The sequence below is a fragment of the Oreochromis niloticus genome, linkage group LG17 (genome assembly GCF_001858045.2).
Source record: "Oreochromis niloticus isolate F11D_XX linkage group LG17, O_niloticus_UMD_NMBU, whole genome shotgun sequence".
Lineage (NCBI taxonomy): Eukaryota > Metazoa > Chordata > Actinopteri > Cichliformes > Cichlidae > Oreochromis > Oreochromis niloticus.
The window spans coordinates 12276194-12300761 of record NC_031981.2 but is presented as its reverse complement, the minus strand read 5'-3'; the positions used below and the strand labels follow the sequence as shown (position 1 = coordinate 12300761).

At 39.1% G+C, this 24568-nt stretch overlaps 2 protein-coding genes across 3 annotated transcripts; one reads left to right on the top strand and one right to left on the bottom strand.

Annotated features, from left to right (window-relative positions):
* Window positions 1-234: 234 nt before the first annotated feature.
* On the bottom strand, window positions 235-18907 carry tspan11 (tetraspanin 11). Of its 2 annotated transcripts, XM_005451616.4 has the most exons (9): window positions 18760-18907; window positions 15669-15776; window positions 12647-12838; window positions 10161-10235; window positions 7836-7940; window positions 7271-7429; window positions 5928-6014; window positions 4856-4977; window positions 235-2704 (listed from the first exon to the last, which is right to left on the bottom strand). In XM_005451616.4, the coding sequence occupies exons 2-8, from the start codon at window positions 15753-15755 to the stop codon at window positions 4900-4902; spliced, it is 783 nt and encodes a 260-aa protein (XP_005451673.1). In that variant the 5' UTR covers window positions 15756-15776; window positions 18760-18907; the 3' UTR covers window positions 235-2704; window positions 4856-4899. The 2 variants fall into 2 exon arrangements, with proteins under 2 accessions (XP_005451673.1, XP_003444999.1); XM_003444951.5 differs by lacking the exon at window positions 4856-4977 and having other exon boundaries at window positions 244-2704.
* Window positions 18908-21869: 2962 nt separating this feature from the next.
* LOC100705677 (E3 ubiquitin-protein ligase TRIM39) lies at window positions 21870-24261 on the top strand. Its single transcript, XM_005451618.3, has 2 exons — window positions 21870-22026; window positions 22138-24261. Exon 2 carries the CDS (start codon window positions 22140-22142, stop codon window positions 23769-23771), a length of 1632 nt encoding a protein of 543 aa, XP_005451675.1. The 5' UTR covers window positions 21870-22026; window positions 22138-22139; the 3' UTR covers window positions 23772-24261.
* Window positions 24262-24568: the final 307 nt, after the last annotated feature.

Genomic DNA, 24568 nt, shown 5'->3' with positions numbered 1-24568 from the left:
TTTCCTTTACTTTTACCTAAGCTTACGTTTTTCTTGGATATATGCGCATGGTGTAATTCAAACATATGCTGCAAAAATGATAGATTTCTCTGGGATAAACATGTGATTCTGGTCTAGATAAATAACAAATTACTAATTATTCACATCAACTAACACAAAGCTGGAATCACAGCATCACAGGCATCTGTCCAAACAGAGTGTTAATATTACCTTTTCATGAATACAACACAGTTGTTTAAATGCAACATTTAAACATTTATTTTTAAGTTCTAGATCCACATTTCAAAGAAAACAGTCAGTAGTTGAAGCACGTGCCAGTGTCATATCATCAACAACCAGTTACATACATAAGCACCCAAAATTTTAATCAGGAAAACAACATGCCAGTGGGGGGGGAAAAAAGTTTATGAAATTTTCAGGATTTGTCCTTTAATTTCTCATCTTCACTTTTAGACAAGGATAATCAAATTTAATTAAAGTGCTACAGTAAATGCCTCTTCTCCTGACTTGTCTAAAAGTTACTTGGAGTCAGATGTTTTAGTTAAGGACATGAGAAAAGAAGTGTTAGTTCCAGACACGCCATTCCTTTCATTTTTGACAACTTTCAACAAACCTTGGAGGGTAGAAAAAAGACATTATGATTCATACAGCAGAAAGAGCCTATAAAAGAATTTCTGAACACCAGCTGGATAATCCACAACAGACAGATGAAATGATAGTTGAATTTTTTGGGAGAGACGGCACGACAAAAAGAAAAAAGGCGCACAACAACACCAAAACTTATTTCCAGCTGTTATGCATCATAATGGAGGCAGCAGCCCATAACCTGAGCATAGAAAAAGTTGGGTAATACCAAAAGCGCACAAGTAAATCAACAAAAAAATGTCAGAAAATGAATGAAATTCAGGTTATGGGATGATGAGGTCAGATTTCTAGCCTGAATCTAACTGACATGCTGTCTCACGACCTGAAGACAGCTGCTAAGTCGAGCTGTTCCAGAAGTACCAACGATGGCCCAAGATTAAATTTCACTGTTGTTCAAATTGTGATAAGCATGAATAAAACATGTGCCGGAGCTGTATAATATTATATTACAAAATATATTTTCTGGTGAACGATTAGTCAATATGTTTAATATTCTATATACCTGAAGAGTAATATGTGGCAGAGCCGTTTAGAGAGCAATTACTGCTCTCCTTCTCCTTCTCATGCTGATCCAGTGTGCGTGGTGTGAGCAATCACAGAGGACGGAGTTTCAGAAGACAATGAGATTCGTGTGTTATTGTAATGAAGTTGAGTTCAGGCAAACACCTGCAAGCACTCAGTAAAAGGTCCACACAGCGTGAATAAAAAGTTCACTCTGTCCTCGAGCCGTTGTTCATACAGAGAATGCATGAAAAGCTGGGACCATTTTTACATAACTGTTTGTCCATTATTAGTCTTGTCAAATTGTCTTGGCCTACAGCTATGACCGGAATAGGTGAAAACATTTTAAGAATATTAATTGCGAAAATCTAGCAATTCCAAAAGGTTTTCTCAAATCCTGCAAGGTCCCTTTACAGAAGTTGGAGTGCTGAGAATGGCGTCATATTTGGTGGAAGATTTAAATAGCCTGAAATAGAGACAGTCATTTTCTACGGTTTAGCAACTAAAACATCTATATTATGGTGGCTATATAACAAAGACAAGGAAAAATAAAAATAGGGTAGCAAGGCATATAATAGGCAGCAAAAACAGGAAGAACCGTATTCAATTCACAGATCACTCACATTCATCAGTGTAAAGCAGCGGTTTTGGGGGGGGGGGGCTTCTGAAGTGAGGCACACAATATAAAGACCAAATCAATCAGCAATATTAATTAATATATAATTAATATTAATATCAGCAGTATTAAAAGCTTAAAGTTCACAAAAGATGAACAGTTCCATCTACCATCCTCAAATCAAGTTACCTATGCTGACCACTAGATGGAGCTCTAAATTCAGAGATTTAGCAGCCTTTACAGAGAATTATCACTTTCTTAAATGGAATAAAATTGTTTTTTCTTTTTTGTAGCCATACATATGAGCATTATTGATACTGCAAAGTTTATTTTGATTACCATCACTCAGCCAACATGTTAGAATTAAAGACAAAGCTACAAATATAAACATGACCCCGTTCATTTGCTGCAGTTTATCACAGTGTATTGACAGCTCACTTTCAAGACTTCAGGCACTGAATTTATACATAATTATTTACCAGTAGAATTATGTAAGAGGCACATTGTGTTTACAAAAGACAGAAACTCACACATAACTTTCCTCCTTTGTACTCTGTGCTCTTACTCAGCCTATTCGACTTGGAATTGTCGAAACACTCCTATATAAATCTCCTAATTAAAAACATAATTAAATTCGCACCTTCATGAGTTGCATAGAATACCACACAAATTAAGCCTTTCCCTTTTTTTAGTCATGTTCAAATTAAAGCATGCAAAAACATCCAGCCTAGACCAGGTAACAGAAACTCATGAGCCTGAGTTTCTATCGTGTGTGTCCAACGTTTAGATCATCAGATCACAATGCAGGGATTTAAAGTTTGGTTAGGTGTCAGCAGGTCATGCTCCATCTGTTGAAGGTGGTGTGCAGGGGTCATGTTGTGCTCAGTAAGGGTCCATCTTGATCCTTCTGTACAAGCAGCAGGTGAACACCATTCCACATATCTGAAAACAGGAAGTGTTAGGTCACAGACTGCAGCTTAGTCGCCATGGAAAACTGTAGGAAGCTTGAATGCTACCGACTGTGGGGCAGAGAAGGTTTAAAGGTGAAGAGGTTAGAGACTGCCGGAAAGTATGAAACCGGTTACTAGGGGGTGTCAGGAGTCAAGCAGCCAATATTTCACCAACATGTGTGCGCACAGACTTCCATAAACAGAAACTATATAAAGCTGGGTGAGGTGAAAAAGCAGATTCATGCACTTACGGCTCCATATACTGCTTTTCCTCTTTGCAAAAGCTCTGGGGGCCTTTTTGTTTTTACTCAGACACACAAAACAAACAGATAACCCCCCAAAATTGTTTTGTGTACTTATTTATTTACTCAGTTATTGTCTCCCTGTCTCTGCTTGGATCAGCTGGTTGTGTTTTTATTGAGTTACAAACTGATGTGTTGTCAACAGGGAATTTGTAGATTGCCCCCTGGTGGAGAAACTATGCAATATCAGTCATAACATGGTTGAAGGGTGTTTCTCTCGTATCTTCTTTAGATTTTAAACGTTCATTTATCGGCTAATATAACTGTCGAAACCAATACAGGTCTATACCGACCAGTAATATTAGTCCCAAAATAAATTTAAATAATAATAAATAACAGGCTTCCAAAAATGTCACTATAATAATGGAAAAGAGACCACAACAGTTGTGCTAGTATTTTAAATGAAGCTTTTTACATTTAGAAATTTGCTGTCATTTCTGACATCAGTGTAAACACACAGCTGTATGGAGTTTGCTGATACTGGCCTATCAGCAAACTAGACATTATATCGATTACGTGCATCTTAAATATTCAAACATGGCATAATGAAGCATATCTGCATTTTTTTTTTTTATCAGCTGAACTGTTATAAACATCCTTGTCAGCCTGGAATGTCACCAGCAGTGAATTCCTAATAAGAAATCAGCATGTCTAACATTACTACTACACAGCACCAAGCAAAAAGTCTAAAAACAAAGCAGAATAAGGGAAGCAGCAGCTGACCAAAGCCGCTGGGTCTACAAGCTTGATGGCCAAATAGGCAAGTGTCCAGATTCCATTTCTGTGCCTCTAAAAGCTTCCAGAGAAAGCCCGATCAAGCAAGTCAGAATTTAATATTGACTCATAATTTCTCCTCGAGCAAGGTTTCTTTTTTCCTCTCTCTTCTCAACCATCAGTGACAGTTATATACAAGGATAGAAGATGCAGTCATTTTGGCTGAGGGAACATGAGGTGAGAAAAAAACAAAAAAACAAAAAACCACACTGTTTTTTTAGTTTTCTTGAGGCCTAATTTCAGAAGACGCTAAAAAACAATGACGTAACAGTGTTAAAAAGTAAACTCATTAGAGACAGAAACATGCCATCTCGTGGGATGGCAAAAACGCATATCTGGGCACCCCAAACAACTCCGAGTCCCTATTCAATGATGTTCATGAAAGCCCAGTCTATTTTAGATTGCAAGTAACTATAGCAACAACACTAATGCTTTTTTTTCTGAGTGGTAATGTAATAGAAGGTGTCAGCATATTAAATAAATAGGTGTAGCAGCTACTCTGTAAATTTTTGTAATTTTTAAAAAGAGTCTATTAAAAGTAAGCATGTTAATTATTTTTGCTTTTAACTGTTGTAAATATCAGATTAAGGTTGTATTGTTGTATACCGTATACTCCCCGACACCCATAGTGAAGCCTAATTAAGGTTTGAATTCAAGGGATATACAGCAAAACATTGCTACATGCTGTAAATACACCTGTCCCTATGGTGTTTTCCCCACTTCTTGTCAGCGCAGGTGCTACATAGATGGAAGCGGCGCTACACGAATTATAGATCATGACACTATGAACCAAAGCACAGTGAAAAAGCAAGTCAGTTGTGCTATCCTCAGGATGCATTTGAATAAGCTGTCACATCCTCATCACCCACAGCAACACATCATCACAAAATGCATAGCAACAAACTGTAAAACGCAGCCAAATGCAAAGTCGCTGCATGCTTCACGACGAATTAAACATGTTAATCCAGTAAACATGCAGACAGCAGGTCTCGCATTTAACACAAAGCAGGAAGCCACGCAAGGACAAATAGGCAGTCAAATATGAAATATCTACAGTGCCCTCCAACCTTGCCTCTCCATTAGATTAAACCAGCAGCGCTCTAGAGCCAAATTACAATGCACCAAAGTCCTCTTCCTCTTCTTTATAGAGCAGATAGATAAAGCAGGCTGTCAAGAGTGCCCCGACCAACTATGGTGATAACAAACACACACACAGTACAACACACCAAAGACAGATTAGTGCACACCAACATTAAAACAGACTGAACATTTAACAAAGAGGAGACATAAAGTTAGCCTACATTAAAAAAATGCTAATATGTGAGTGAGAAGTGACAAAATTACACTGTGTACGTCATGTATTCAATATATTCACAGTATTTTCAGCACCTCATTTAAATGCTCAACAAAGTCCCTTCAGATCATTTGGTTGTTGTGAGAAAGTCTTTATATTATAGCCACTGCTAATGGAGAGCTCTGTGCTTAAATTCCTTTTATCAGCAGCGGTGAGCATCACAGAGACTGCACGGTTGGTCATCTCATCTTTTGCTTTTTGCCGTCTTTATAATTATGGCAGTGAAATCCTGGCTTCATGTCTTTATTCTCAGTCCCCTGGTGCCCAATTAAAACTGAGCTGTATGTAAAGTGGTGGACCTGTCAGTCTTACAAACACCACTGGAAACAATAAATGGAGATTTGTTTAGTTCTAGGTTTACCTCAAGTTAATTTAAACGTGGTTTGCAGCTACAGTAAGACAGAGTCGTTAGCTGGTAGAAAAGTGCAAAAAAATAAAAAGAGAAAAAAAAAACATATCCTTGGGCTCTGCAATACTAAAAAGCCCATCTTAGACTAAATTGAATAGGCAGAAGGACCAAACTCATATAATGATGGCAGAAAGAATCGGATGAGATGAAAAGACGTGTCCATTTAGAGGATCCTGACCTACCAGGGTACATTCAGTAATAGGAGTTTTTTTCTTTTAATTCAACAAAGGGCAGCATTCAACTCACAAAAGGTAAAATCAGTTTCTCATTTCTGATAACTGGGCTTGTATAAAGCACCGTTTGCTGAGGGAAAAGGCAGTAGAAATGCATCCTGCTTCTTTACCAACCATCTGAACTGGGTGTATATATTACTTACCTGCAGACAGGCCACTCCTATCCCCACTGCACCGATAACCAACAGGTGATCTGCAAGGAACTTTTCCAGCTTAGTGATGCAGCCACCCTACAGAGTTAAAATTTACACTAGATTATTAGTTAGACAAGAAAGCTTTGTCTGCATTTCTGCATAGCTATAGTTTAAACTGCTTCAGCAAGCAACAAGACATCCTTCAGAAATTGTGTGGTTTTACTGAATATGGGATGTTCTTGATTGTTTAAGTACATTTTCAGTCCTTCTTTACTCCCTCATCACCCGACAGGCGTATTTACAGAAAGAGGGCTCATAACACTCACAGTAAAAAAAAAAAAAAAAAAATCATCCCAAACCTAAAAGTGAACATAGATACAGTCATCATCCACAAACCATTTTATTTAAATTCTCAGGATATGTCTTCATGCTTATGTCTTTGCACATGATGCAGGTAGCGCATTGTGAAGGATAAGAAGAAACTGAGTGATTTGACACGAGAAGGCGGAAGAGCCTCTCCTGTGCAGCGTGGATAAGCATTCAAAACCTCATCTTTTATTCATTTTTCTTAGAGCTCATTCTATCAGAAGAAAGTTTTAAACTCGTGTTTTTGCTGGCATTTTTTGCGAGTCACTCTATTTAATTTCAGGGCTGCACAGAGCTGCACTGCCTGGCACTGTTGCCTCAAAGCAAGAAGGTTGCTGGTTCAAATCTCTTACTCAGCTCGGGCATTTCTGTGTGGAGTTTGCATGTTTAGCCTGTGACTTTCCTCTGGGTGCCACAGCTTCCTCCCAAAAGCAATTGGGAGGTTAGCAAAAACAATGCCCACAAATCTGAAAGCATGAACAGAGGTTTATCTCTGCCTTTTGCCCTATGTCGACCTTGCAACCCAGCAGCAGTTAGGAAAGTAGATGGATGCTTTTCATTTCAGGAAATGAAATATCAGCCTCAGATATTTGAAAATGGTTTGGCTACAGCAGACCAGAAGTGAATAAAACACCAGTTTAATTTCTTCAAATATGGCATGAACCAGAAAAAAAACCAAAAAAACAATGGACTGTGAAGATGAGCAATCACCCTGAACAACTGGATAACACTGATTTCCTTTGATTACTGCCTACACATAGTTATTAGTATACTCAGTGCTTCCATCTCTTTTTTCTGTCTTTAGGCTATCATCACTCATCTTTGATTGCAAAAGCACTCAGTTGATATTTATAACTCAAGTCAGGGATATAGCCAGGTTGCAACACATTTCACAAAACTGTACAAGAGATTATTGTGAGATATAGAGCCTACAGGAGGCTGAATAAGCCTGCTGTCATTTTGCCAGAAGCATGTATTGCACTGACCTCCACTTTGTAGATGTTGGAGGGGTGGTCTCTCTTTCCACAGTGAGGTGTGATGGTCTTACAGCAGCTGTCAGGTACCGCCCTGCCTTCTGCTTGCCCTGACACAACGTACTTGCTCACAGTCCAATCATGAGAGTTGTTGCTGCCACAGCATTTGAACTGGAGAGGTAGAAAAAGGAAAGCGCAGACTTTAGTTCCACAGTGTGAGACCATATCCCTCATTCTGATTAAAATATGGTTTCATGTATCATCTAGTGTAAACAAATTCCTAACATCAAGCCACTATATAAATATATTTTCACAGCAGTAATTTTCCTCTCAGGGACTACTTTCGCTCCGGCTGTTCCACTTGTCATCTTTGGAACAATGCTCTGTCTAAACCCAGATAGAATACACAGAGTGATGAGCCATTTCTTCTTCTACTACACGTCAGCATAATTTTCAGCTTCATATATCAAATTAATTTATAACAAGTACAAGTATACTTAACCACGCATGCTGAAGAGGGCGAAATATAATCTTACAGAAACTTGACACCAGATGAGTTTGTAAATATATTTCATACATCCTGTTGTAGACTGTCAACCGCAAATGTGACTGCCTCCTTTCCTGGCTGAGCGTAGTTCTCTGTCATAGTGTGGTTAAGATGCTGCTTCAGCTCCTCACTCAGCTGGAAATGAGGAACAAAGAGGGAGACAGCAGGCATACACAGTGAGAAACAGTGTGTTTGAAACAGAGAAGGTAGGAAGGCTGGAGGGGTGGGGGGGGGGATCATTTTGGGGTAAAAACAAATGTTTTTATGGTAACCACCCCACGGGCTGCTTAATTTATGATTACACATGCGATGTCTACAAAGAAGGGCAATGAAAAAAGTGATACGTAGGTGCAAAGAGTGTGGAAGTGAGGGAGGGGATAAGGGGATGATAGATTGGTAGCATTGGGGAGTGCCGTGATGCAGAATACAGATAAACAAGACACAAAAAAATTGACTAGAAATACAGCCTTTGATGTCTGGATATATTTTCTCACACTCATGCAAAGTACAGGAAACTGTAATCTGCCCACAGATTACATGATGCTCTATGCAGCCCTCACTGACTGAAGCTGACTGACAGCCAGATGTTTGGGCGATAACTAAACGCCAAGATTATCTAAATGTGTTAGATAAACTTCAGAGAGCCAGTTCATCAGAGGAGGATCACTGAGGATGCTGCTTTAGAAAGCCTTTATTCCTGCTTGGTTCTACACTCTCACTCAAATGTTCCCTTCTGATTTTTACATTACTGACATCACTGTATTTTCTTTGATTATAATTTAAGGTTTTTTTTAAATGAATAATTTATCATTTCTAACTTATTATATTATTAGTCTCTTGATTCACAAAAAGCACAGCTGAATTCTTTCTTAAATAATAGGTAGCCACCATCTACAGCACAATCTAACATTACCCTGTTGATCCTGTAACTGCAAAATATAAATGAATTAAAGGATCATCACTGCAGCTGACGTCTGAGCTGATATAAGTGAAAAGACCTGACGGGAGAAGTTTGCCTTCAGGGCTTTCTTGCAGATATGTGTTCTGACATGTGGTTAATGTTGTAAAACAGACCATTTAGACCCTCTTTTACAAAACTTAACCAAGTAGTTTAACCAACTTAACCAAGTTTTCTTGCCTAAAGATTGAAAATTACTTCTTTCTTTCCATCCATCCGCTAGTCAATCATAAGGCAGGTTTTCCGACCGTACCGCTCTGAGAACGCCCCATTCTATCTGATCTCAGAAATTAAGAAGGGTTCAAGGTTGATGAGTACCTGAATGAGAGACTTTCTGAGAATAACAGGTGTTTTATTATAATTTGTTTGCTTGTTTTTTTAAGTCTTCTTTGACACTCTACTACATTTTCATGCTTTAGTTTTATTAAATCCTGCAAAGGGTCATTTTAGACCGCCAGTAGGTAGCCATCAAGCAATATAATGACTTTATAATGTATAATGCATAATTAAAGTTTTGTGGATGTAATCATCATGAAAGAGATTTTGAAAGTTTTCTGAATATAAATGAAATACATCAAATCATCAAATATTGGTGACTACATAATAATATCCTGTGCAGATAAGATGTACTCGTGTGCAAATTCTGGTCGTTTAACTCCACGTAGGTGTAGGAAGAGTCAGCAAATAACCAGATTTTCTGAACTATAGTTTAACTCACCATGATCTCTTGCCTATGAGCCTTTTTTGGGGGGATTTTTAATACTAATTTTTCCCCTATGTTACCATTCCCAGTCACAATTTGCCACCACAACAGCCTGACTGGTAATCTGCAATTTTTGCTTCAGCACAGGACAATCTAATACTAGCAGCAGCCTAACTGCACACTAACAAAATGTAGCTTAGTCAAAGGTGAGCCTGAAAGATGTTTCAAATGCCAAGGAAGTGCTCAAAAAAGAAAAAAGATATGTACTGTTTATTTTTAGCCTCTGCCCTGTTTCCATACTGACATCTTGATATCTGAACGTTCAAACTTTTCTTGCAGAACTTTATCTGCTTTGCAAAACGCCTGCTCTTTGATACATACCAAGAAGGGGAAAAAAAATCATAATATGTATAACTCAAACCCAAAACATGATTATGATTAATATCCAGTAAATCACAAACGATTCCTATATCTAGTAGTCTCTCTGCTATCCCATCTGTAGTGTATTAATATGAGAAATTCCCCAACACAGTTTGATGATGGTCATCTGGATAGAAGTTTTTTTTAACCCCATTTTCCAACGTGCCTGCAGGCATAGATTAGCTGCTGCAGTTATTTCAACAAGGATAAACTGCAGCTTGGTTCATCACTGCAGAACGCCACTCAGCTAAACCAGTAAAAAGTGACCACTTACCCTCTGGTAGTATACATAAGCTAGCACCCCGGCCACAAGTTCGATCAAGAAGATAAACAGGAGGCAGATGAAATACTGTGGATGAGAGACAGGACAGAAAGAGAGAGCAAAAAAGAATTTCAGTAAATTTGACTGAACACTCATTAGCTCAGTAGTCGCCTGAAGTATCTGGTTGCTAACTCAAGTTGCTCACGCTTGTGATGGCTCAATATAAACTTTCATCAACTGTCACCGCACTGCATCTGTCACTTCAAACGCAGATGGCAGTCCTGCATGAAATGAGACAACCAGAAAGCAATTTGACAGGCTGCAGAAACCCATTTCTCCTGGGCATCTTTACAGAGTTCCCCACATTACTAGAATAAAGTTTCACTATTTATCATATCTGACGTCTGAAATTATCTTAGAAAAAACATAACAGTATTAGCACAGTATTTGAGCGTCATCCTCAAATATTATTATTTGAGGGTAGTGTTTGCTTAGTATTTGAGCGCTACTCTCAAATAGTGTGTTTAGTTTTCCTCTGCAAGAATGAAAAAGAATCAGACATGAGATGGGTGCTGAGGCAAAAAATAAAAATGAGAATAACGGAGGCTTTAACTGTAAGCGTCATTCTTAATAGCAAGCACTGTTGTATGTACTGTTATGCAAACAGTGTGACGAATTGATTGCCCACACAGAGAGTACTTCGATAGACTGCTGCAAAATGAGCAAGATCAAAACTCCAGCTTTCCCACACTTAAATAACCCAACTTTTCATTGTTCATCAGATGGTTTGTACACCCATCAAAACATGGCTCATTCCACATAATGCAAGTCCATATACAAACAGACACACAAACACGCACCTAACAGGGACCAGCTGTCACAGAGCGGGGAAACAACAGCATAACTCAGAACCATTATGGAAACACAGATGCTATTGCACAACCTGCTAGATGCACCAAACAAAGTGATTGAAAACTATTGGTAACAAACAGCTGTAAGGAAGAAATATTTAACACACGCACAAACAGATGTTCTTTTTTGTTTTGCAGCTATCACAGTAATGATGCTGAGCAGAAACCCAGCCTGCTCTGCGTCTCTCTTGGTTACAAGATTGCGAAAAAAGCACTTCAGTCTCTGTGTGCCTGCTACCCACACAAAATGCCAACTTCACACTTCTCTATGCACACAACACTTACTGTACATGCTAGCATCACTCATTATTCTTCCCAAACAAATCTATAAATAGCACAAAAATGCAGTTGAACCAAACTGCACCGCAGATTCCGTTTCCTCTACGCATCCACCTCTTCACTCCTGCAAGGCCCTTTCTCTCTCCATCCGTCACCAGTAGATAGACAAACCTATAAATAGCCCTGCAGCAGAGAACGTTCACCTCCCGCCTCCTTCTCTCCCACTGGGTCCTGTCTCTGTAAAATAATGAGGACAGCGAGGGCCCCGTCAGAGTCATTCGTCAACATCTAGCGATAGACCTTAGACCAGGTTTAGCATGGATGAGCGCCATCGCATGTTGCCACATTCGTGTACATGTGGGCGAGCATCTAGCTTCTCACAGTGGACAATCTAGAACCACGAACCAGTAGACTATCAGGGCTGTTATTACACATCTTATTATTTATCTTCTGCAGTGTTTCCCCATTCAGTTACATTCTATTTATGCCAGTGTGGGACTGCTGTGCTCAACGAGGAGGCAAGCACACCCATGCTTTCTTAAGTGAATTATTCTATTCTCGTTCACCAGACAGAGTCCGAATCAATCGTCTTGGACTGTAAGAGTGGTTTTCCATCTCTTGGCGTAGTGACATATAAAGCCAGTGTGACCACAACACAAGAGACTGTTAAGCTGCTGAATAATGACCAGGGATGCCCAAAAAAAAAAAATGGCCCCAACTGCCTACAAGAAAGGAAATGATGGGAAATGCGAGGGCTAGCTGGCTAAGTGGAAGTGACCTTTCAACATAAAAAAGTGGATTCTCCACTAGCAAATATGGACTCACCGTCTTGGATGGATGGCAAATTAAGACAAAAATATTGCTTGAACTCTACATTAATAAGTATTATTAAACAGATTTTTTTGGTTTTCCAGATGCAGTGTTCTTTAGTCAAATCACAGCAAAATTACTGTCCATGTACACTTTCACTCCCTGCATTGATCATCTACACTTTGACCTCCTATATTACAGCAAAAATACCCTTGAAAATAAAAAAAAATTATGATTAACTCTTTCATGCTCATTCTCAAAAAAAACTACACTCCTCTAAACCTTTAAATGACAAACTGGTAACTGTTCCAAAAGCATGAGTGTTTGCCATCAAAATATAATTTTTGTAAGTTCTGAGTTATGATCTACGTGCAGTTTAATTTTAAACACAGACTCTACATTGAATCCTAAGTGTAAGCCTAACCCACACCTTTACAGCTACAAACAAATGCCTGGACCTAAGCGGAAACCCCCATCCATCAGTCGCTCCGCTCTCACCGTGGACAGACAGCTTCTCTGCTCCCGGATGACTGCACAACAGCCCAAAAAGCCTGTAACTACCACCAGGCTGCCAGCCAAGATGAGGATGTATGCTGACACAGCAAAAGTGCTGGAGGCCAATAGGCTCAAGTAGTCGCTCTTTGCCACCAGTGTCCAGACGCCCACACCCAAAACAGCAGCTCCGCCCATCTGGAAAAGAATTGAGAGAAGCAGAGAAAAAATAACAGGATTAAAAAAAAGATATCTGAATAAAAACACAAATAAAAATGTTTAGTGCAGCACCAAGTGTCATACTACAGATACAAAAAACGCATGAGATATGAAATTTAACAGAATTTAACTAAGTGTACTATGTCAGTTTATTATTAAAGAATAGCAAAACACAAGTACTGTAACATTCAAGAGAAACATTTTTCAGGGCAGGAAGTGATCAATTTAAAGTGAACTCAAAGCTTTTAGATGAGTCACTTAGAAAAAGAAAAGGAAATGGAACAGAGGAAGAGGGTATAAAGGAGGCAAGAAAAAGGAGAGGAAACAGAATGAGAAACAGAGAAAAGTGGCCATGCGTAGCAACTAACAGGAGTGGTGAGACGTCTGCAATCAGGCCAGGGCATAATGACCACTTCCTTAGAAACAATACACAGTAACTGATCCAGGGTGGCTTCCTGATCTCTTTTTCTCATCTTACGAGTTTCAAAGGAGGGCAAATAGGAAATGCCTGAGAGAGTCTTTCTTCATCCTCCCATCCCTTTCCTTTAGAAGGAAGGACCTCTTATTCACAACACCACATATCCAACCGAGGACCAACCAGTGGGAAATCACCCTTCTCTAACACTGTAAAGACATTTCTTCTAACAATTAAGTTCCACTGAATTACATTTTTTTAAGTTGGCTATCACTTTTTCTGAATGTAGTTCCCAATACTGTTCTCATATCTCTGTACTATCACTGCCCAAAATAAAATTACCACCTTAGTATCTGCCAAGTAGTGAAGCTGCACTTTACATCCATGTCTGTCCAGACTTAACCTTAAACATCTTACATCACTTGAAATGTTGCCAGAAATGTTTTACCACAAAAATCTAATCAGTTCATTCTTGAGTCAAAGTGGAAACCTTTGCCAGGTTTGAAGAAAGCAGAAAGCTGAAAACACAATCCCTCCATCCTCAGCCATCCCAACTGACAAGGAGGAGGCAGAGTAAAATACAAGCATCAGGGTGTGGTTCACGCGATCATGTGAGCTATTTGCCGATATATCAGTATCGGCATTTGTAGCAGTCAATAGATGATAATTGAACAAGAAAAGCAGAGACAGGAGGAACAACCTTCACCCATGTTGAGTATGGATGCTACATAGTTTCACCATCAGAGCGTACTTGTCCACCAGACAGCATAAAATAATAATGGTAAATGGCCTGTATTTGTATAGCGCTTTTACTTAGTCCCCAAGGACCCCAAAGCGCTTTACACTACATTCAGTCATTCACACACACATTCACACACTGGTGATGGCAAGCTACATTGTAGCCACAGCTGCCCTGGGGCAGACTGACAGAAGCGAGGCTGCCATATCACGCCATCGGCCCTTCTGACCACCACCAATAGGCAACGGGTGAAGTGTCTTGCCCAAGGACACAACGACCGAGACTGTCCGAGCCGGGGCTCGAACCGGCAACCTTCTGATTACAAGACGAACTGCCAACTCTTGAGCCACGATCGCCCCTATAATCTAAGATTATGTCAATAAATCAAGATTATTTTTAAACTGCATTGGTATATTACCTTAGTAAGGACTCATAAATAACTGTACCTCACATGTGTGAGGGAAACCAGTTTATGTTTAGCATTTTTGAAAGAAAAAAAAAATATTGGCTGATATATAAAAGATTTAAAAATCACCAAATATCGTTATCTGTCCTAAATATCCTATATCAGAAAGGCTTGACACACTGCATTAGTAATATATCCATATATAATAAATAACATATAAAAAAAAATCAATTGAAAAAGTCTCTGGCAAGTCAAATTTGGAGGGGAAGGAGAAACAGTACGATATACTGCCAAATCTATATTTCATTCTACCCTCAATTAACCAAACAATCATGCTTTAACCGGGCATTAATCACATCAGCTGGATTATTTTCTGAGCACATGTCAAACATTACTTTATTAAATTTTGCTTTAACTAATGATTAACTAATGATGATGATTGCCAATAACAGCGCCGTGAAAAACAGGGACAAATGAGAAATTCCTAGATGATGCACTCTCTTTTAAAAGTAATGTGCTAAGAAAGTGAAAAACAGAAATGGCCAATGCCAGTTCATCCTCACAGAGGACTGCTCCCCCGCCTATGATTAATTTGTGTAGGGGGTGGACAAAAATGCCCTCTTAAAAAAAAAAAGTGTTGTGAGATGGAGGACAGCCTTCAGAGGAAAATGATACTATTTTTCCTCAAGAGACTAGTTGTTAGGTGGCGACAGGGAATTTAACAGAGGCCTAAAGCTAAAGCTTGATCCCTTTTCTCTTTCTAACCTCTCCCACTTACGGATCTGTCCCTCTCTCTCCTCAAAATCTTCTTTTTTGACTCTGTAAGCCCGAACACTCTGCACTGATGCTGTAAGAGAGCGGCGCTTTAGCGGAGAGCTACAGCAGCATAAAGTGTGGTGCCAGAGAGCAGGTTTGATACACTGTGTGGCCAGAATACACTGACAAGCCCTAAATAATCTATGACTCACTTTGAACTCAGTCCATAGCTCAGCCTTGGAAGACTTAAAACTTTCCTTAATCCTCTTCCTGTTTCTATGTGGCTCTTTATGTGCAATGTCTCTAAAACAGCAGTTTTAAAGGAACACAGACACGTTTACAGTGGAAAACTGTGTCTGTGAGAAAACGCGAGTTGCTACTGATGTTGTCAATGATGATCCAATTCACCAGCAGGTTAAATGTAAAGCTTAGTTATTGTGGTGAGGTCTCTGTGAGTACATATTACTTGAAATGAGGATTACTAGCCACTTACCCAGAAGAGAAAGTTGAAAACAAAGAGCAGGTACTTGAGGCACACGGTCACCCAGTCGTTCTGGTCATCTTTATAACCCACCGACATCTTTTTGTCTTCAGTTGAATTCTGAAAGTGCAGATTTGCTTGTTGGAAACATTACATTTTCCTGCAAAGTACTGCTAAAAGAGTGTATTGCAATAAAAAAATAAATAAATCTTACTATAGTTTTCTTTAGATATTTTTTAGCATTTACAGTTTCCTTTCTTTACCCAAAAATGGCTAAACAAGTATTGTTCACACATTTACACTTATCCAGCTGCACATAACTCCCATGTCCCAGACTTCTCACTGCACGACATATTACTAGTTGTTTAGTGATGCAGCATCCAAGCTCCCAATATAACATGCTTTTGTTATGTCACAAACCACATCTTTGAATGATCACTAGGACATGTCCCTATGAATCATTAATTGAGCTTATAGTCTTGGCCCTGTAAATAAAAGGCCGTGGGTGTGGAAAGCACTTAGACCTATACAATTGATCTAAATAGCATCCTTCAGCGGACAGAGCATAAAAGAAAATGGTGCAGCTTTTCTGTCTGCCAGCCCAGGAATAATACACATATCACTGTAGGTGTAGATCTGAGAGGAAAAGTGATGAATAAATCATTTGTTGGGGATGAAAATGAATAAGGTAAACATGCAAGCTAGTAAGCTTGCTAAAGGGTCAGCTTGTCTACAAATAAAGAAGGAAAACGAAAGGAAAAATGATCTCTAACAGCTTCTTTCCATGCATGAAATTTTCACTTCATTCAGGCTTTGAGATATTCCATCTACCTTCACTCATAAACAATAAATGGGAATGGGGTTTCATCTGAGATATCTACAGCATTTTCTACAATATTTCAGTTAGCTCTTGATAATTTACAGCCTTGTTTTTAGATTTTATCTGACACGTTGTGGAGCAAAAATTCTCTATACGTCCTGAAAAGCTGGGTAAAAAAATGTTTTAAGATAGCTTGTTTTATTGTGCTGATTTCTCTCTCTTTGGTTGGGCAGGAGCAAAGCAACTGGCTTTCTCTCTGAACCATTTGTGATTAATATATGAAGAACATAAAACGGACGAAAAAAGCATAGGTGTGTCTATAAGCAGCAAGTTTTATTTTGAAGTTTTAATAAACAGTTACCTTGCAGATTTAGTTTTTTAATAATTCATTTAAATGTATTAATAAATTATTCTATAGATTATTTGCTACTCAGCAGCATAACAATGAAATTATATACTGCTGAGTTGCTGAGTCAATAACTATTATTGATCAACATAATGTATATGCTTCTGAAATGGGCCCATTGTATAGAAGGTGAGAGATGGTTCCAGATCTGATAAGTAAACCCAGTGCAGAAGTGCTAACATGCATTATTATTATTCTTTATTTTTTCGGCCAGTAGGGGGCGACTGTGGCTGTATAAAGACAAGGTTCATGGAAAATAAACCACTCTTTCAATGGCAATGGAGAAAACTGTATTAGTATAATTTTTTAAAAAGGGAATAAAAAACAGGTATCCATCAAATAAATCTTTTATGATAATTTACCCAGTCACTGGTGTTCATCTGTAGTAAGTATAGTCTGCAAGATCTCTGTTTACCAGGTGCGAAGCGTCCACATTTATTTACCCTGGAGGAGGCTATAAACTTTCTACAAGTCCAGGAATCTCACTTCTGACTGATGACAGTGATAGTGAGGTGAGTCATCGAGGTTATCCTTAACTTTTCCTTAAGGTTTCTCATCTTTTTTTCAGGAGACAAAGCTTCAGGTGAGAACAAAGCGCTGTAGGTGGGGGAGGAGAGAGCAGTGGTGGAGGAGTCGGATGAAGAAGAGGAGGAGTAAGAAGCGGATGATGTGGAGATGGCAGAGAGAGCGAGCAGGGTGTATAAAACCCAAAGAGGAGACAAGGAGACAGGGTCGGGAACAGCACAGATGAGTGCCTTTGAACCACCATGTAGTCCAGCTTCTTCAGTCGGGCCCAGTGTGGTTCAGCCACATCCAGTATCTGTGGTCAGTGATCTTCTTATTGACTTGATTGAGTAACTGATTTTATTTCACAGTAAGGAGGTCCTGCATTTGAATCAATCGGCCGGCTGTGGCCAAACTGTGTCTAATGTTTACATGTTCTTCCCATGAAATTATGCATTCTCTCCGAATACTTCGCATTCCTCCCAAAGTCCAAAGTCAAGCATGTTTGGTTAACTGCTGAGAACAAATTGGTTGTAGATATGAATGTGAGTGTGAATGGTTCTTGTCTATATGTGTAAGCCCTGCCATAGATTTGCAACTAGCCCAAGGTTCACCCTGTCAATTGCAATGGAAAATGACAGAAATTGAACAGAGTAGAGCAGAGGAAAATCAAGCCAAGTAGGTGCTAGTGGAAAAGAGACTCTTGTGCAGTTCCACTTTTTATGTAATGCAATCTGTAGTGGGGCACAGAACACTACAAAGAACAAAAAACAAAACAAACAAAACAAACCCTGAGGTTTACTTTTAACATAGTATTCCCCCCCCCCCCCCCCCCCCCCATCTTCCTGGTTCCCCTTGTGAACCCAAATTTGAAAATATCCTTTAACCACCCCTTTAACCACAGCTAAGTTTCCTTTCTGTGTTCGTGCCTACTGCAAACTAATAAATGACAAATAAAATTTAAATGAAATTAAACAGTTTGTCTGATTTTAGAGCACCTAAGCTGGCCGTTAACGCTTTCCTAAAGGCCTTCCTGCTTTTAACAGTCTGTCCAGTTGAATTAGGAGGAAACGAACATGGGTCCCCCTTAAAAAAAAAAAAAAGAAAAAAGAAAAAAACCCGGTCTCGGACATTTTAGACTTTAACCTGTGCTGTTGTGCTCCAGCATCACAAGATACAAATCAATGCACAGACACTTAAGTCCTTTTCCGTGCAAGTCAAACTTTCCCCCCCTCTTCTTCAAGCCGTCCTGAAAATCCTGAAAAATAAATGTCCCACCTGCGTTGCCGATGGCAGGACAAAGTTTAAACGCATTATCTCACAGTTAGACAGACAAACAGGCGTTTTCATCTTATATCTGACCACATACTCACCAGACCGACGTTTAAGGCTGAAAAAAGGACCTCGTTTATCTCCGTCTACTCAGAGTATACGGCACCACTGCAGTGGGCGTTTTGTCCGGTCCAGTCAAGCTTGTTGCTTTCAGGGTGTCCGACAGTCTGTGCGGATGGTGCTTTCGCTTGCAGCTCGTATTTTCGAGTTTCAAGAAAATTCATTACATTGATTTGTAACAAATTGTAATAAAATGAACTCCATATATTTTCAGGTAGACACTAAAACTACAAAATGAATCAATACAAATAGCCTGCATGTTTCAAATACAACAATTATTACTTACAATGTAGGTTACAGTGAGTCCCAACAATGACCTCTCTACTCACACTCAAAACTAAAACAAAGTACAGCATTTACTTTGTTGGTACAGATATTGCTGCTGAGTAAAAGAATGATTGTGTAAAAGTATTGAACAGTCTGGATAGTAACAGAAATCTGCATAATAGGCATAGCAACTGATAGTCAAGGAAGGCTGCAGTAGTTAACCGTGTCACATAGTAGGGAGTGACAGAGAAGGAACTGACTCAATACCACTAGGTAGTCTGAATACCACAGTACCATTAACAGCATAACCTTGGTTACAATGTAACCACAACCCCTCTGAAGAATTTTCCAATAGGGTGTGCATGAATAACCAAAGACAAAGTCAAAAAAGCATACTTTACTGTGAGCATAGCCTTGGCACATTGGCTTGTTTGCATGGAGGTTCTATTCATTTCTATTATACAGTAATACAGCAGAGTACTGAGTTGGATAAATCTGATTAATAATTCTAGTCATGCCACTCAACACATTTCAATTTGCTTTTCATAATGTGAAGTTGACTATGAAATTATTGAACAGAGCAACTCTGTGACCTCAAAGAGAAAAATGGAAATTTGGTATTTCAGGAATGAGCCTATCAGCATTAATTTGATTGTCTAGACTTTGTTTTTTACAATTCAGCAATCATTTAATCACCAAAGAATACAAAAAAGCAGGAAAAAATAAAGAGATAAAACTGTAATAATATGTAAACACCATGGTAATTCTGGTACCCACTTATATCAATGTTAACAACATAAAAACCACCTTACTTCTATGTCGCTTCTGTTGCTTTACATCCCTGTCCAACCAGTGTGTTCAGTGATGAGTTTTTATTGTAATGATAAATCTTTATCACAGCAAGGCATCCTTTTCTGAGCAAAACAGACTCTGCAGTGGGCTGTTTCCTCTATTTCCACCTCAGTAATTCAATGTGCTTGCAAGCTATTAGAAATAGATGGTGGCTGCAGGCCCCGGCAGTGGGCACCTGGACTGGCGACAGTCAGTCTAAGAAAACAGCATTACTTAGCAGAGGATGTCATGAATCAGGTCAGGTTTTCCCCAATAAATATTGTCTAATCAGAGTGTGATAAAACAGGCCATCACCGTCCCATGGCTAGCAACTTGGAGCCTGTTTTCCACTTTCTCATAGGTGAAACATGGCAGAATAAACAGAAATCTGGCTTAGTCTTAAGCCAGCTCTTTTCAGTGCCAAACCATTCCCTCTGTGTCCAGTCCCATTCTGCTGGAGTTACTTTATCACCTTTCATGGTTTTGTAACCCACTAAGCTCTCCAATTCTTTCTCTCACAAAGGGGTAGGAGTAGGTCATGACTGAGTGTGCATGTCAAACACAAACAGGTTAAGGGGAAAGCAAACATGGTGTGCACTGGTGTTTGCATGTGTGATTATTGCAGTATTCAAGAAAAGAACCGTGTTTGTGTGTGTGTGCAGATAGAAAGAGAAAAAATAACATAGTGCCCTGCATCCATTCATTTAAATTTCACATTCTTTTTAACCAATTTTTAGCACCAGTTGTTTATCTAGCCTTCTATTCACGTCATGAAGAGAAGACAAGACATTTAAAATTATAAGTGAGATGCATAGCAACAAGAAATGATACTTATTTAAAGAGCTACTCAGATCCTACTTCTTATGGCTGACTTCTTGTACCCAGACTGCCACGTGCTGCAGTGTCTGCAGTACAATTCAGGCAGATTATAGGTGCCAAATCGCAAGAGATAAGAGACATCAAGAATCTTACAGAGTTTTATCAGCTTGTGCTAACCTCGTTGCTATTTTTCTTTGATGGATTAGGAAAGGTCAGGATGAACTACAGGATTTCCTGGACATGAACTAAGCGGCTGCTGTAGATAAAATAAGAAATTGTTACAGTGAAAGCTTAAGGGACAAAACTTCCTGCCTCACAAGACACAAGCATACGCACAAACAACTAGAGGACTAGAGAAACACAAGCACAAAGAAGTAGAGAAACACAAGCAGTGAAAGCAATCTGTGTGTGGGAACTCTGGGACAATGTCAACAGATGGAACTGAGCATACTAAGCAGAGCAACACCATGTAGCATCAGCTGACAGATTCACAACGGAAACATGGGAGGTTGGAGTAGCCATCAAAAACTATAATTAATCCCAGAGTGTTTTTTTTTTCTTTTTTGTTTGTTTTGGTTTGGTTTTTTGAAGGCACTCGGGTTTTTTAATATTTAGCATGGAAATTGTGTGTACACCTTATTCTAGCTTTACAAACCATCTCGGTTGTCCATCAGCTAGCTGGCCTGCAATTCCGGTCCAAGTAGAAATGACAGCTATCAGTGTGAACACTTCTCCATACATGCATTTTCCCCAGAGGACGGATCCGAATGATTTGAGTGATGCGCACACGTTCCATCTAGCACCCTCTGGAGGCTAACACCTGAGGGTTTGAGCAAACGGTCTCAACACCTTTACAAATACAAACAATACAATTCCTTAATTTAGTACATTTTACTTTATACTATATCAGTATAAGGTTTTAACACGGAACCAATTTACTTTATATAATTTGCAGATATGTTGTTAGCCTATAATTTAGAACTTTCTGGGTTGTTGTTTTTTTTTAAATCCATAATAAATTTACCTACATCAAACCCCAAAACGAGCTTTCCAGAGGCCCCTTAGTTAAGTTCTTATCTTTTCTTTTTTTTTTTTGCACACTTAAATTATATATTTTTAATGCGGCTCACACCAATTTTAATGTCATGAAAGGGTTAAAAAAAATTAAGAGGCGTATCATAAGTGACCATTGGGGGAGGGCCACTTCTGGACGCCAACGTGTTGAAACGAAACTTAAGTAAAATCCCTAAAAGAAAACAGTTTTTTAAATAGAACAAGTTTGCTTTCTATTTTTCGCAGCTTTTATTAATCAGAAACTTGAGACTTTGCAGGTATGGTTACTTTACTGGTTTCTTACACAGTCTGAGCAGTTGGTTCAGTCCACTGAGTTGAATTGTGGGTTATTAGTATTCATTTATTTATTGTATTTCGCTCTTGTGCAGATATGGCAACTGCCAGCAGTCTGTTGTCAGAGGAGAGGTTCTTATGCTGCATCTGTTTGGACGTGTTTACCGAGCCAGTGTCAACCCCGTGTGGACACAACTTCTGCCGCCCGTGTATCCACAAGTATTGGGACACTAGTGACGTTTGTCAGTGTCCATTTTGCAAAAGGACATTTTCTTCGAGACCTGAACTCAACGTCAACACTACCATGTCTGAGTTAGCGGCTGAGGTTGCAAAGCTGGTCCAAGTCAAAGTGTCAACTTCAGACCGAGAGCTCCCAGAAGGAACAAATGTTCTTTGTGATATCTGCACCGGGATGAAAGAAAAGGCCGTCAAGTCTTGTTTGATGTGCCTTACTTCTTTCTGTGTAGTCCACCTGGAGCCTCACCAGAGGGTTTCAGTTCTTAAGAGCCACAAACTAATCGATCCTGTGATTAATCTTGATGAGAGGATGTGCAAAAAGCACAACAAGATAACAGAACTGTATTGTAGGACTGACAAGGCCTGTATTTGTGTGTTGTGTTTCAAAAGCGATCACAAGAGTCACAATGTCATCTCGCTAGAGGAAGAGTATGAGGCTGTGTTAGCAAAAAATGATGAGGTAATGGCAAATATCCACAAGATGATACAATCACGATGCGATAAGATAGATGCGATTGAAAAATCACTTGATGCCAGCCAGAAAGAAGCCGATGAAGAGAAAGAAGCCAGTGTGCAGATGTTTACTGACTTCATTCGCTCTATTCAGAAGAGTCAAGCTGATGTTGTTGAGGTGATTGAAGAGAGGCACAGAGCGATGAAACAAAAGGCTGAAGGTTTTCTCAAAGAGATGAGGATGGAAGTTGCTGAGCTTAAAAGCAGAAGAAGCCAGCTGGAGCAGCTGTCACGATCTGAGGACCATCACTGTCTTGTCCAGAACTTCTCAAGCTTATGCGCTCCTTCAAGTAAGGACTGGTCCAATGCTGATGTTTACAGCAACTTGTCTTTTAATCAAGTGAGAAGAGCCATGGCTCAGGTGAAACAAGCAGCTGATAACATTTTGGAGAAAGTTCCAGAGATCAAAATGAAAAGAATGAGAGAACATGCAGTGGACTTGACTATTGATCCCGACACAGCACATTGCTCACTTACCATTAGTCAAGACCGAAAACAAGTTGGAACTGCAGAAAAACAGAATCTTCCAAAAAATCCAAAAAGATTTGAGATGTATCCAGAAGTCTTAGCAAAGGAGGGCTTCACAGAGGGGAAGTTTTACTTTGAGGTACAGGTGAAAGATAAGAGTAAGTGGACTGTTGGAGTGGTGAGAGAGTCTGTAGATAGAAAGGGAGACACACGTCTATCAGTTTCAGACGGTTATTGGACCATCGGGTTAAATGAGGGCAAGTATTATGGATATGAAAATTTAGCTGTTATATTGGTACAGTTAAAAAAGCTTCAAAAAGTGGGCATCTTCGTGGACTACGATAAGGGAGTGGTTTCTTTCTATGATGTGGATTCCAAGTCACACATCTACTCTTTCAGTGGCTACCGCTTTAAAGACAAACTTTATCCATATTTTTGCCCTCATTATAACACAGACAAAATGAATGTTGCCCCTCTTGTCATAACACCTGTACCTCACAGGTTAGCTTAGTATGATCCTCATTTGCAGAACCCAAACTAGGCTTCAACATTTCCATAATCAGTATGTAAAACTATATCTGCTTGGAAGTTCATCACCAGATCATTCTATGTGTTTGCCTTCTTTGTCTAATGTACTATGCTATGATGTTAATATATTTCAGTGGCTAAAATTACCAGCTGACTTCATAATGTAAGTAAAATAGACTTTGACAAGATATTTTTATGTATATTTTCGTATTTAGACAAGGTTACATGCAGGCGAATTTTTAAAAAAAATACACATACACACACACAGAAGTACATGCCAGACCTTCTGCCTTTTGTTATCAAATTCAAATTAAAAGCTTTATCAGATTCACAGAAAGAGATGATACTAAGATGAGAAGATGAACATTGATGAACTCTCTGTTTACGCTGTCTTTTGTAATTAGCAGTAACTGGAAATGAATTGATTTTATGTATTTGAAAAGTTATCTGAATAAACTTCACCTCAAGACTGATTTTCTCACATCGTTCATTTTTTTTAAATCTGACATTTATATTGCATTCCTCATAGTTTAGGCAGAACTCATATAAATACAAAAGGACGGTAACGGCTTCCCTGTGCCATTTTGACCCATTGAATGCACTACATTGCTTCAAAAGATCACAGTGGCTTTGGTTGAGTGTGTGCATAACACATAACATACCTTGAAGAAGATATAGAGATATTTAATTCTTCATATAATTACAGGCTAAAGGTCAGTGTCAGTGTCGCTGAGCCTTGCTGCTACCCTGCTTAGAGTCTTTAACAGTTTGGGTTTATGA